Source organism: Rhinolophus hipposideros, assembly GCF_964194185.1.
Source record: "Rhinolophus hipposideros genome assembly, chromosome: 6".
NCBI classification, from domain to species: domain Eukaryota; kingdom Metazoa; phylum Chordata; class Mammalia; order Chiroptera; family Rhinolophidae; genus Rhinolophus; species Rhinolophus hipposideros.
The window spans coordinates 84,501,513-84,516,431 of NC_138052.1; the positions used below are offsets into that span (position 1 = coordinate 84,501,513).

The 14,919-nt window shown below is 47.0% G+C and overlaps 1 protein-coding gene across 2 annotated transcripts; it reads left to right on the plus strand.

Moving 5' to 3' along the window:
* Nucleotides 1–2,118: 2,118 nt before the first annotated feature.
* CATIP (ciliogenesis associated TTC17 interacting protein) lies at nt 2,119–7,420 on the plus strand (the record flags this gene model as incomplete). Of its 2 annotated transcripts, XM_081051421.1 has the most annotated exons (10): nt 2,119–2,188; nt 2,345–2,437; nt 2,772–2,972; nt 3,276–3,331; nt 3,965–4,051; nt 4,226–4,393; nt 5,418–5,542; nt 6,369–6,445; nt 6,747–6,835; nt 7,035–7,420. In XM_081051421.1, the coding sequence occupies 10 exons, from the start codon at nt 2,164–2,166 to the stop codon at nt 7,257–7,259; spliced, it is 1,146 nt and encodes a 381-aa protein (XP_080907547.1). In that variant the 3' UTR covers nt 7,260–7,420. The 2 variants fall into 2 exon arrangements, with proteins under 2 accessions (XP_080907547.1, XP_080907546.1); XM_081051420.1 differs by having other exon boundaries at nt 2,164–2,437; nt 7,035–7,402.
* Between the last annotated feature and the right edge of the window lie 7,499 nt (nt 7,421–14,919).

The following is a 14,919-nucleotide window of genomic DNA, read 5'->3' on the forward strand; positions in this document are numbered from 1 at the left end:
GGGGGCTTTGATTACTAACTGATCCTTTTGTTAAAGTTATAACCGCTTTAGGCAGCTTATTTTGCCCTTATTCTTTCTATACACTGGGGGTGCCAAAAAATGTGTACCCATGACTTGTGTTCTTCTTTGGTTTTTGATATATATTGAGTATTACAATTTTAATACAATGTTTTCCTTTCTTAAAATGTGTGTACATTTTTTTGGCAGCCTCTGTATATGTAGATTACTATATTTCCTTTTTTAAAGCAATTGATTGTTGTATGTTAATTATATCTCAGAAAAGCTGGGAAAAAATTAAGAAAGAAGAATTCGATTCTCTTAAAAAAATTTTTTTTAATTGGGGAATATTAGGGAACAGTGTGTTTCTCCAGGGAGCATCAGCTCCAAGTCATTGTCCTTCAATCTCATTGTGGAGGGCGCAGCTCAGCTCCAAGTCCAGTCGCCATTTGTTGTTGAGAGCTAAAGCTCTAACTGGCTGCTCTAACCCACTGAGCCAGCCGGTGGCCCCTCTGGAAGCTCAGCTGCAGCTGGTTGTTGTGGAGGGTGCAGTTCTCTGGCCCATGTGGGAATCGAACCGGCAACCCTGTTGTTAAGAGCTGGCGCTCTAACCAACTGAGTTATCTGGCTGCCCCCCCAAATTTTTTTAAATAAAACAATTGACTGACAAACCAGCCTCCCAAGTGCTTTTATTACAATCTAATAAGTAAACATATACATATAGTACACTTGAAGGTTTTTTAAAAATGTTTTTACAATCACAGTGATAATTTAACTTCCAAGAACAGTCTAAATCAACTATTCAACTGCCTCATTTAAATTAGAATCTCCAGGGTTATCTCTTAAGCACCCTACCATGCCAAATAATTATTTTAAACATTTCAAGAACTTGAAATACCAAATATGCACAATGTAACACAAAAAAATATTAACACTGTTTGTTTCTCTTAAGCTATTCTACACATAATTCTAAATCTTCCTGAAGTTGATAGATAATTACCTAGTAGGAAGCTATTTGAAGGTTACCTTCCCCAGTATATGGCAGTGGGGGGCGAGGCGGGGGACACAGAACTCCTTAGATGACTTAGACGAGGCTTCATGTCAAGATTTGTCTTTTATTTATTTAATTTTAAACTACAGTTGACATACAATATTATATTTGTTTCAAGTGAAAACATAGTGATTAGATATTTACACACCTTACAAGTGATCAGCTCGATACATCAGTACCCATCTGTCACCGGACATAGTTACTACAATATTATTGACTCCATTCCTTACGCTGTACTTTACATTCCCGTGGCTTCTTTTACAACTGGCAGTTTGTACTTCTTAATCCCCTTCACCTTTTTCACCCATCCCCTCACCTCCTGCCAATTTTTTCTTTCCTGGGACCCTAACTATGAGTCTGAGCCCCTTTTTAGAGCCACTATGACACAGACTCTAACACAAGGTGTGGATCCGAGAGCCCACAACCTGGGGTTTGAGTACATCATAATTCAATTTTCAAGCTCTTGTCTCCAATTACTACCCATGTTATGGAACCACTTGTTTGGATTCAATGTATCATCTGCTTATTGCTTCATTTTTCTCTGAATTCTGTCTCACTCTGGAGCCAGACTTCTTGGGGTCGAGTCCTGGCTCTGCCAGTTACTTGCTGTGTGACCTTGGGAAGACGTTTTACCTCTCGGTGCCTCCGTTTTCTTAGCCATAAAACAGAGGGGGAAAGTACCTGCTCACAGGGTTATTCTGAACACTGAGCTTGTGTGTGAGGCTCTATGGAACAGTGCCTGGCCTATGGTTGGCCGGGTTCATGAGTTTGTTGTGATTGTCGCTATGCTCTCCAGCACTGTTACATGTCAGGGCTCCAACGTGTAGTGCTGTTCACACAGCATCTCGCTGGGTTCTGGGCGTGTGAGGCCATGTCTGATTCAGAGACACAACTTCTAAGGTAATTCTAAGGACCCATGTCATCCCCCTGCCTTTTAAGAATGTCAAATGCTCCCTCTGCTGGACGATACTTCTGGCTAACACACAGTTCCTACCATTTCCGCTAAGGTCTGGGTGTTTAGCGAAATGGATTAATGGCCCTTTAAGAGTTGGTAGCTAGCGCCCCGTTACCATGGAGACAGCTGGAGACAGACTCGGTAGCAGGCAGCAGGCAGCATGTCCTCTAAAGTTCAATCCACAGGTAGGAAGAGGGCTGCTGGGGCTGGAAAGGGGAGGGCCGTCTTTTCCCTCACACTCCACCCTGGGGCGGCCTTGGAGGATTATGTTCTTGGAACCCCTGTCCTACCCGTTTCCTTCTCCCCAAGGTCTGCCATCTCGTCCTCTCCTCCCCATGTAGGGCCCAGAGCCAAGGACCACCAGGCCTCAGCCCCAGAGAGTCTGCCACCCCCAGAGGCCAATGCCGAAGCCATTGACTTCCTCAACTCCCTCAGTGAGCCTGCGCTATGTGTGTGTGGTGGGGGCCAGGGCACAAGTCTGGAGAGGACCGAAGAGAGAAGGCCCAGACCTGGCCCTGTCTCTCTCAGCCTCGATTCTCCTGGGACTCAGAAAGGGTTGATATTTGTTGATGTTTTTCAAAGGAAGACCCCAGGGCCATGGGGTGGTGGGAGTGTGTCTTCACCTGCTGGCTGCTGGAGAGGCCAGTGGAGGGGAGGCAGGGGCTGCTGGGAGACGGATAGGGCGGGGGTGGGGCACTGGAGGCCAGGGGTCAGAGAGTTGAGGCCTAAGAGCTGGGCTTTCTCTGTCCCCACGGGACCCTCCCTCAGGGCAGGAGGAGCTACAGCTGCTGTTTTTCTCCGAGACTCTGGCCATGGTCTCCAACACAGGGGAGCCTCAGGGAGAGCTGACCATTGACGTGCAGAGAGGGAGTCACAAAGACGTCTCGGGTGACATGTTGCATTGCCCCTTCGTGCATGCCTACAGCAAAGGCTTCGTGGACAAGACGCTCTGTGGAAACTCTCTCCTGGGTAGAGTCCCTGCTGCCTGACGCCCTTCCCCACATCCTTCCTCTACTGCCCCCACCCCATCCCAGGACCTTTACTCAGGACCAACCCTTGGACTTCCTTTTGGGACCAGAATGAGGCACAGAGAGTGTGTGGGAGGTGGGGGTGACAGGGACATTAATCACAGCCACAGACTCAAGACTAGAGCACCATTTAGTTTTTCCTGTGGCCACACAATACCCAAATCCTCCAGCCTGAGCCACCACCGTCCTCTCCTACAATCCCCAACCCTGTCTCCTGTGACGGAACTCTTCCCCTCCGCCTCAGGCTATCTCTCATGGAAGTTGGAGATCAAGGAACAACACAGTCAGGAGTTCCTCAAGGTACCTCCTGGGGCTTCCAACCTTGACCCTAATCCAGGCTGACAGAATAGAGACCCTGGAGAGAGGGGTGAGAGGAAAGGGGAACTCAGTGGACTGTCACCCTGACTTTTTCTCCAGTTACCCTGAGATTCTCCCACCACACACAACTTGGAAACCAGTCCATCCAGGGGACTGGAGATCAGCAGGTTGCTTCTGATGACCTTCTCCTAATCTACAAAGGCTCGGTCCCGCCCGCTGCCTCTGGACCCCTTCTAGGCTGAGAGCCTAGCAGCTTCCTGGTCAGCCCATGCGGGCTGACCTTTCCCAGAGTCTGGCCTTTTCCAAGAGCCTGTCACCACTTCACTTCCAATTTCTCCCGCTCTGTGCCGCTCACAACCAGACCCAGCCACTTCATTAACTTCTGGAACGTGACCAGTTTACACATTGGAAGCTACTCTTGCCTAAGCACCTTCCCATAGAAACCATAATCTGACTTCTATTCTTGGGCTTTATTACATGTGGAAAGTTTTCTTTCCAAAACTCCTCTTGGTTTTCTCATTTATAAAGAAGAATGGACAAAGTGATCTCTGGGGAGTCCTGTTCTTATACAATCTGGTGAGTCCCTGATTCTCCTCTCCATGCTCTGGTCCTTAGTCTCACATCCTCCCCATGGAACGGAAGATAAGTTTGCTGAAGCAGGAGGATCAGCTGGCCATGACCAGAACTATCAAGGAGGGTGAGGTGAGTGGGAGCCGTACTCCACATCCTCTTGAAACCAGGAGCAGGGGACAGATTACGTCAGGCTGGGAGCCTGGAGTGGGGACTCAGCAAGGACCACATGCCCAACGCCTGGCTTGTCTACCCTCTCTGCCCCTTCCCAGCTCAACATTCCTAACCCAGATTTGTCCTGAACAGGAAGTGAAGACCGAAGTGACGTTTTTCCCCTGGCACTCAGTTGCGGGCTTCATCTCCGAATCTGCCAACCTACTGCTGCTGAGGGTGATGGCCTGGCGGCGGATGGTGCCCAGTACTGCCCGCTTCCTGGCCTTGGACACGGAGGGCAAACTCTGTTATTCCACCTACGTGAGGGGTCTCCCCAGGCAGGGGACTTGACCTGGGGGCAAACTAGAAGGGGCATGGCGAACACTGAAGAGACAGCTGTGGAGTGGAAGAGGGGGTGGGATGGGGATAAAACTGGGGCAAGGGGGTGGGACTTCCAAAGGCAGGAGAAAGCAAGACCATATTTGTTCGAGAGAAGATCAAGTGTGGGGCAGGTGGAGTGAGTGAGAGGGTCCTAAGGTGTGAACAGTTGAGGGAAGCAACAGTTTTGCACAAAAGTCAGCCCAAGAAAAAGAAACATAGTGGAGGGCTGCTTTTAAAGACATATGTTTAACATCAAGTAATGCAATATCTCCAAGTGCGCTTAAATATTCTTTTACTATGGCTAAACCCTGATAAGGGTGTTTCTTCTTTATAAATTTTATTTTGTCTAATATTTCATAATCAACATACGTAGGACTTCCTGCAATATGTGATTTTTAAAGCTGCTCCTCTGAACACACACTTTGCAGGTGGATTTGACTAACTTTGTAAATGACCTTCTTGTCTTCTCTATCACAAACCTGACAAACAGCAAGTGTTTGACACAAACAGGCACATGCCATTTCCCCCCATTTTCTTTGAAACATGTGTCTTATGTTAGCATTCCCCCCTGTTCCCCCACAGCTGCAGCATGAGCCTGAGGTGACCACAAATCTCAGTCTAGTCCCACTCCCCAGTGCCTCCCTGCCCCCCACCACTCAAATAGCCCATGCCCCTCCCTACTCACACCTGATTGGTTAATCCTCATCCCTGTAACAGAATCTGCCATCTAGAAGCAATTGGGATGGAGAGGGGATAGGGAGGGGTTGGGATAGGATCTGGCTGTTTATGAAAGGACCTAACTCAAATCTTGTAGTGACTGAGTGTCTGGAGAGCCAAGGGTGGCTTATCACTGGTGAACAAGGAATGAAGCTGCAAGATGGAGAAAAGGGCCAGGGGGAGATTTGGGGGGAGACCCTGGTAGACATCCATCTCACCTCCTTCCTTCCATTTCGGCTGCTGCCAGCAAGCCCTGGGCTCTCAGACCATCCAGGTGGACCATCAGCAGGTGGAAGTGTTCATGGTGGAACAGACTGTACACTCCGAGGAGGGCATCCCCATGTCCTGCCAGTTCTACCTGCTGCCTGATGGGTGAGCTACTGACCCCGGGCCATGGGGGGGCAGCGTTGAGCACAAGCCTGGGTGCTCGGCGATGGAGGCTGATGGGGCCAAGGACGAGTACCGTTTCTGGGGACACCACCAAGAAGAGCTGCTGTTGAGATCTGAGTGCCCCTGATTTACCCACCTCATTCATCCTTTCTTCATTTATTCGTTCTCCTGATTCTCACCGTGCCTCCCAAACCTCACCAAAGAGCCCTAAAGGGCTGAGGACTTTCATTCCAACTCCACGGGGCCTAAAGCAGCTGCCATAGGTGTTGGGTGTCACTTTGAAAAACACCAAGGTTTGAACAAGTCAACAAACAATGAAAATCAACGTGCTGGGTGGGAGGGGCATTATGGCACACTGCCCAGCTGTCACCAGCAAAGCACGGGCACCAAACCATGAGAAAATTCAGGAGTGGGGGAAGAATTTGCCTTCTGACGCTTGCAAAGAAGTATTGACATAGTCACTACACCGGAACAAAGTAATCAGAATGTCCTTGGCCTTCCTCATTTCATAACTTACCTGTTTCTATGTTGCGTGTCACATATAGCAGGGGTCATGAATTTTTTAGTGCTTACATCGCTAAAGGTCCCAGTCCAGCCCTGGCACACTGCATGCATCTCTCCCGGCGGCGGGACCAGTACCCACCTTGAAAAGCAGGGGCTGTTATCTGGGGATCTAGAAATGAAGTTGACCTGGAAACTCAAAGACAAGTGGGGGATTGGCAGGGATGCAGCAGTAAAGCGAAGCCCCCAGACAGCTCTCAAGGGTGGGGGTATAGAGAGACACACCTTCTCCTGTGTTGCTCTCCAGGCACCTGGCCAAGAGAGTCCAGGTGGGCTTCCCTGGCTGCTGCTTGGTCACCAAGATGCCCATCATTAGGGAGGAGGGTGAGTGAAGCCTCTGGCCGGTGGGAGAGGGAAGGGGAAACCTGGGTGCAGAGGCCGGATTGAGTGTGTCATGGTTGGGATCCCGGCCAGAGGGCCTCAGATGGAGAAGCTTTGCCTTCCAGCCCGACTTCATGGCAGTTAGGAGAGGATCGTTTTGCTGGAACCCCCTTCCAGCACCTCTACCCATATGGGCAGAACCCTGGGTTTTACCTGAGCCTGCAGTTTGGGTGTCCCTGGGCGCCCTGTGTATCCAAGAAAGGTTCTGGGGTGGGGGTACGCATCCTTCCTCCCTCCCACCCAGATGAGATTGAGCCTCGCCCGGTATTTGAGAAGAAGCCCCTGATGTGGGAGGAGGACACGGAGCTCTACTCGAGGTTCCTGGATCGGAAGGTGAAGAGAGGCTGCAGCCCGGGGTCCCATTCTCCCTCCCCTTCCCGGCCCCCAACAGGAATTCCACCAATACTGATCACTGTTCGTGCCCCCCAGGAGGCTGAGGGGTCTCAATGTCCCTAATCCCTCCTTGGAGCGAAGTAGGGGGCTCCCCGGGGCGCGGGGGGCGCGGGTGCGGCTCAGGCTCTGTCGCCGCCAGGAGCAGCTGCGCCTCAGCCACACCAGGTACCTGCGGCAGCACCCGGACGCCCAAGCGCTCCTCTCGGACTTCCTGCTCTTCCTGCTGCTGCGCAAGCCGGCCGACGCGGTCACCTTCGCCGCCGAGCACTTCGGCCCCTTCGCGTGGAGCTGGCCGCCCACCCCTGGCCTGCGCTCCTCCAGCCGGCCCAGCCCCTTCGGCTCGCTGGACCCGGAGTTCGTCTAGGCCGGAGCGCGGCTGGACGGGGGCCCCGCGGGCGGGCACTGGGCAGGACGCCGGCGCAGCCCGGCTGGGGCGCGGGCGGGACGCTCCCGGGAGGCGCGCCTTCCGAGCTGCGGTTTTGACGGGAATAAACGGGGCCCTTGCGAGGGTGCGAGCCAGAGCCTTCCCTCGCCAGAGCCTTGTGTCTTGGCTACGAAGAGAAACCACGCACAGCGTGAAACGAGCGACTTTCAGCCTTCCTTCCTAAATGCTATTATCATCATTATCCCCGTTTTACAGATAAGAAAATAGAGACACAGAAAGATTAAGTAACTCGCAGAGTTAGCACGTGCGAAGCAGGATTCACACCTGGGGGTTGGATTCCAAAACCCGCACTCTTGGTCACTAGGTTAGCAGAGGTGGAGGGGTGGGGCGGCTTGGCACCCAGAATCTTTCTGGGTACCACTTAACATAACTGCTCAACCCCCCACCCCAAAGAAAAAGAGCAGATGACGTGCGGGGAGGGGGTGATGGGGGAGGGGTTTGGACCACCACTGGCCTTGCTCATCTCCTCCCAAGTCTCCCAAACTCTCCCTCCCTCCCTCCATTCCCACTGACACGCAGGAACCCCCAAACTGCGGGCAGAGTCCCCATTTGCAGGTTCCGGGAGAAAAAAGGATGGACAGGTGACCATCACCTCCTTTAAGCTCCTTGCTTAACGTCAGCCTGTGCACGGGCTTGTTTCTGCCCAGTGCTGGCTGCTGCTCAGTAGCAAATGTCAGGCAAACTGCCCTAAGGCAGCTGGCAATGAGGATGCAGGATCCACCATCTGTCAAGTCATTCATGGGACCTGCTATTTAGAGAGGAGGGACTCAGAGAAGCTTGGCACTCTAAGGAATAATATGAGCCAATATCAACAAGGCTGGGGTGAGGGGTGGTCCATGACCCGGGAATCAGGGAAGGCAGGCTTCATGGAGAACTGTAACTTGAGTTGAGCCTTAAAGAATTTTTAATAATATATTTTATTGTCCCCTTCCCTTATTTCAAAAGAAATATTAACACATGTTCATCAGAGAAAAATTAAAAAGAGGTGATAAATTCCTCTGCCTAGAGGCAGCTATTCTTAACATATTGGCAAATAGTCTGTCTCTCTACTCTCTTTCCTATGCGTAAAGGGGGCTGGTGTTCCTTCAGCATTTACTCTGTCAAGCACTTTTTTTTTTAAAGATTTTATTGGGGAAGGTGAACAGGACTTTATTGGGGAACAGTGTGTCCTTCCAGGACTTTTCCCAAGTCAAGTTGTTGTCCTTTCAATCTTAGTTGTGGAGGGCGCAGCTCAGCTCCAGGTCCAGATGCTGTTTGTTAGTTGCAGGGGGCACAGCTCACCATCCCTTGCAGGAGTCGAACCGGCAACCTTGTAAAGTTGAGAGGATGCATTCCAACCAACTGAGCCATCTGGCACTGGCCCGTGTGGAAATCGAACCAGCAGCCTTCAGCGTTAGGAGCACGGAGCTCCAACTGCCTGAGCCTCTGGACCAGCCCAAGCACTTTTATATTATAGAATATTTGATCTGGTCTACAGCTCCAAGGGACGTTATTTATTTTAACAAAAGTAAAATCATATAGTAACAGATGCTCATTAACCAGTAATTGTATACTTAATTACGTTCTTTAAAAGTTTCAAACATTAGATAACATACAGATAACTCTGGAATCTCCCTAGATTCCCACCCCCATCTCCTAGTGTTTTGTAACATTTTTTTTTTAAGGTATAACTAACTGGCTCTGTTTCATTTAACAATATATTTTGAAAATATTTCCCTATCATTACACAGTCTTCTATTTTGGATGGCTCTGCCATAACGTAACTAGTCTCTCCCCCTTTCCTCCCTTTTTATTTAGTTTTCTATCATAAACAATGTTACATTGAACATCCTTGTAGCTAAGTCGTGGCATACATCAACATTTATTTCCTTAAGGATATATTCTGAGAAGTGTAGTCATCGAATCGATATTTAGGCTTTTGTTTGTTTTAACATATTACCAAATTCTACGTGCGTAGCATTTTTATGAAGGGTCAGATACAGCATTCCAGATAGAGAAATATGACAACAGCAGAAGTAAGAAAGCATATTGTATATGCATGGTCTAGGGCAGCACCATCCAACAAAACTTACCATAATGTTGGAAATGTCCTATACCTGCAATGTCCAATATGGTGCCATTCGTCACATGGGGCCACTGAGAACTAGAAATATGGTTAATGTGACTGAGGAACTGGAGTTTTCATTTTCATTCATTTTAATTTAAATAGTCACACATGACTGGTGGTTGCCATACTGGACGGCACTAGAGAGTCAATTCTTTTCATTCAATCAGGCACACAGCTCAACAAACATTCGGCCCCTTCCATGTGCCAGGATTGTTCTAAACACTGGGAGCTCAGCAGTGACAAGACAAAGTCCCTGTCCTCATGGAGCTTATAGGTAGTGTGGGGAGATGGACAATAAACACAGAAGTTAATTTTGTATGTGAAATTTCAGACATTAATGAAAACAAATAAAGCCAAGTCATGGGTAGAAAGTGACTCAGGGTTTGAGGGCTGAGGGTGGAGACTTCAGGGAGGGTCTCTGCTGTGTCAGTTGCGCTGGGACCTGAGTGACAAGGAGTCAGACCTGTGACTCCTTGGAAGAGCTGTGGGAAAAGCATTCTAGGCAGAGGGAACAGCAAGTGCAAAGGCTCTGAGTATGGGGACAGGAGGCCAACTAGGCCAGAGCACAATAGGGCAAGAGAGGCTGGTGATGAGATTGCTCAGTCATTGTGAGGCAGGCGGGACTGGAGCAGAAGGCCCTGGCTTGTTCTTTTACTCTGTGGAGAACTGAAACTGATGCTGACCCAGCCCAGTGCACCCAGAATATGCTTGCAGAGACCCCAAGAGCCCCATCGAGTCCCAGATAATCTGCAGCAGTGGGAGAGGGGGGAGAACCTTCCTCTGCTGAGCTGTCTTTCATCAAGTGACTTGGGAAGGAGTCCAGCCACTTCCCTGCCAGTTCTGTGACATTCGTGTCAAAACTGGTTTGTTTTTAGATCAGATCATTTGTCCTTGGAACTTTTATGACCCCCTCCTCTTGCTTCATAATACCAAGATACATATTTCTCTGAACAAAGAAAAAACAAATGTTGGGTACTTCTGAAGAGCCAGGGACTAGGCTAGGATGTGGGAGTGCTATGGGGGCATCAGGGTTGGGTTATGCCTGCATGGCACACAGACTAGAAGAGACAAGACATCATTCAAGGATCCCGTGGATAAATGTAGACCATGGAAAGTGCTAACAGGGAAAAGCATACATGCAATTTAGAGTGTTTAATGCAGACTTGATCTAGTGTGGGAGCCCAGGGAAGCAGAGGGAAATGAATCATAACAAGAGCAAGTCCTATGTAGCACTTACTATTCTAATTCCTTGACACACGATAATTCATGTGATTCTCATAACACCCCTATCTGGCGGGTTCTATTATTATACCCATTTTACAGATGAGAGAAAGGTTAAGGTCAAGGCGCACAATTGGTTAATGGCAGAGCCAGGATTTGGACCCAGGGAGTCTGGCTCAGGTCCATGTATGAATCCACTCTGACAAACAGATCAGATGCCAGAACAGAGAAGAGAGACCTTCCTGCTTTAGATACATCCAGAGTAGGCTTGGCTGTATACTGTCTTTTCCTTTCCCCAGGAACTGTCCCACTCCCTACTGCATTGTCACTGACAGCAGCTTCACTGCTGTGAGTTGCCTAAGTAGACAGGGAGGGCACTGTGCTGAGGGAGCACACAGCCTGGCCCTGGAGAGATCCAGGAAGGCTGCTTGGAGGAAGTCACACCAGACCTGAGTCCTGAGAAAAGAAAAGTGTGTGGAGGATGTTTGAAGAGGAAGCAGCATATGCAAAATTCTGGAGGTGAGAAGGAGGGAGCAGTGAATGTCTGCGCAAAGGCAAGAGGTTCAGGATGAGATGATGAAGGATCTGGGAACCCAAGTAAAGCGTTGTCAGAATCTGGGACACTGAGAGACCCTGGAAGTGGGTTAGGCAAATGCCTTAATGCATTTTTTTTCCCTCCCAGAAGAAACCAGGATGAGAACAGATAACCGAAGAACAATGCCACAGATAGGTGAAGTCTTACAAGAAGAATCTCACATTTTGATATTTTATGACAAAATCGAAAACCAGGGCTGGCAAGGCCCTTGGGAGTTACAGACATGGCTTTCTGAATCTCCGTCTTGCTCCTCACTTTAATAATCCTTTGGTTAAATCTGCTGTTTCTCCAACACCAGCATTTGTGACAAAACCCATTCTTGTTCATTGGGTGGTTTCCCTTTTTGTTTTATGATACTCATAAATTGTTCTCTGTGATTTAATCATCACAAATGTCCCATGTTTGAGCTACACTGAATCCAAAGTCTTTGGGGGCAAGTCTGAGAATGAAACCTTCGCGAGCCTCAGGGTTTGTAACAGAAAATGCATTTGGAGTTCTGAAGAACTGACAGTGACCAACGACACCCTAGACCCAATTTACAAAAGCACCGAACAGTACAGAGATAGACACATACCAGTATATAGTGAGCCTCATACAAATCTTTGAGGTAAGGATTTTATTATCCCACTTTACAGGCAGGGAAATTGAGGGCCTAAGAAGCTTGCCTAAGTCATAGCGCTAGTAAATAAGATTCAGACTCAGGCCATTTGATTCCAGAGGCTCTGGAAGGGAGTTTTTAAGTCAATTTTTATTGAGGTATAATATCATTCAATAAGACACAGTCTTTCCCTCCATTTTTAAAATTCAGATAATTGCAGATTCGCACATAGTTGTAAGAAATAATTCACTTTCCTGCTCACTTTCCTCCAATGGTACCATCTTGGGAAACTATATAATAGTAAATCATGATTTTTTTCCCCAGTTTTTTGGGTGGTAAACTATACATAAAATTTACCCTTTTAACCATTTTTAGTTGTCTAATGTAGTGGCATTAAGTATATTCACATTGTTGTGCAACCATCGCCACTATCCATTTCCAGAATATTTTTATCATCCTAGAAAAAAACTTTGTACCCATTAAACAAGAACTCCTTTTCCCCCCTTCCCCCCACCTCCTGGCATCTATCATTCTACTTTTTGTCTCTATATATTTGCCTATGTTAGGTTCCTTATACAAGGGGAATCATACGTTTTTTTGTCTTTTTATGTCTGGCTTATTTCACTTAGCAGAACGTTTTCAAGGTTCATCCATATTATTGCATGCATCAGATTTCATTCCTTTTTAAGGCTGAATAATATTCCATTGTTTGCATATACCACATTTTGTTTATTCATTTGTTGACGGACATTTGGGTTGTTTCCATCTTTTGGCTGTTGTGAAAAATGTTGCTATGAATGTGGGTATACATGTATCTGTTTGAATCCCTGTTTTCAATACACCCACTGAAACAATCCACTGATCTTTTTCAGATTTCCCCAGTTTTACTTGTTCTCGTATGTGTGTGTGTGTGTGTGTGTGTGTGTGTGTGTGTGTGTGTATTAAATTCTGTACAATTTTGTCAGATGGGTGGGTTTGTGTATCTATTACCACAGTCAAGATACTGAACAGTTTCAACACCACAAGGACCTTCAAATTACCCTTTCATAATCACACCCACCTCCTCTCTACGCCCCCTACCTCACCCATCTCTACCCACTGGTAACCACTGATTCAACCTTCATTTCCAAAACTTTGTCATTGCAAAATGTTACATACATGGAACGTTTTGCGATTGACTCTTTTCACTCAACATAATTCCCTGGAGATTCATTCAAGTTGATTGTGTGGGTCAATAGCTTGTTCCTTTTATTGCTGAGTAGTAATCTGTGGTTTGTATTGTAGTCAGTTTAACCATTCTCCTGTTGAAGGACAATAGGGGTTGTTTCCAGCGCTGGCTATTATGAATAAAGCTGCTATAAACATCCAGATACAAGTTTTTGTGTGAACGTAAGTTTTAATTTCTCTGGGATAAAGGCCCAGGACTATGTTCATGGTATGGATATCCCATGGTTTGCTTAATCAATCACCCATTGAAAGACAATCTGGATTGTTTTCAGTTTGAGCCATTATGAATAAAGCTGCTATAAAAATTCATGGACAGATTTTTGTGGGAACATAAATCATCATTTATCTGGGAAAAATGCCCGGGAAGGTAGTTGCTGGATCACATGGTAGTTGCATGTTTAGTTTTTTAGGAAATTCCCAAACAGTTTCCAGAGTAGCTGTACCATTTTACATTCCCATCAGCAACACATGAGTGATCTAGTTTCTCCACATCCTCTCCAACTTTGGGTATTGTGACTATTTTTTATTTTGGTTATTCTGATAGGGATGTCACTAAATCTCATTATGATTCTAATTTGCGTTTCCCTAATGGCTAATGAACGTCTTTTCATGTATTTCTCTCCTATCTCTACATCCTGTTTGGTGAAATGTCTGTTCATGGTTTTTGCCCATTTCTAATTGAAATTGTTTGTTTTTTACTGTTGAGTTTTAAGAGATTTTTCTATTTCTAGGTACTGGTCCTTTGTCAGATAAGTGGTTTGCAAATATTTTCTCTGAGTCTTTTGCTTGTCTTTTCATCCTCTTACCAGTGTCCTGCACAGAGCAAAAGTTTTTAATTTTGATGAGGTTCAATTGATCAATCTTTCCCTTTATGGATGCTTTTGGTGTCAACTCTAACAAGTCTTTGTGTAGCGCTAGGTCCTAAGGATTTTCTCTGCTTTTTTCCTAAAAGTTTTATATTTACATTTAGGTCTATGATCCATTTTGAGTGAATTGGGCTTCATGAAATTTCACCCCATGCATGCAGGGTTCAGTACCAGCAACAGCTCCAGGTCCAAGGGGACAGCTGTGTGGCTTTCTGCTGTCTGATCTTCTGCCCAGAACCCTTGTTCTTAGCTATTACATTATATTACCTCTCCCATAGGTTAGAGGTTGTGCAGGGTACAGCTCAGTCATCAATCAAAGACACTGAGTTCCTAACTATAGGTAAGGCCCCCCCAAGAATGCAAAGAGGATGACAATAGAAAATTAGATGGAAGATAGATGATAGATAGATGATAGATAGATAGATAGATAGATAGATAGATAGATAGATAGATAGATAGATAGAAATGGAACTGGCTTACATGAGTATAGAGACTGAGAAGTTCAAACACCTGTAAGCTGGAGACTCAGGACAGCTGATAGTGTAAGTTCCAGTCAAAGCCAAGTGTGAAGGCAGGAGAAGACCAATATCCAATATCCCAGTTCAAAGACAGTTGGGGGGGGGGGAAGAGAGAGAGAGAGAGAGAGAGAAAGAGAGAGAATTCTCCCTTACTCAGCCTTTTGTTCTATTCATCTCTCCATTTGGTTAACTAAGACTCACCCACTAGAGGAAGGGCAATCTGCTTTACTTGTCTGCCAATTCAAATGTTAATCTCCTCCAAAAACACCCTTACAGACACATTCAGAATGTTTGACCCAATATCCAGTCACCTGGTGGCCCAGGCAAGCTGACACATAAAATTAACTATCACCACAACATATCCCAGCCATTCCCAAGTGAGCCCAAGGTAGTGATTGGGAAATGTGTGCAAACCTAGAGGTCAAGTTTGGTGATGGAACCTTGAGC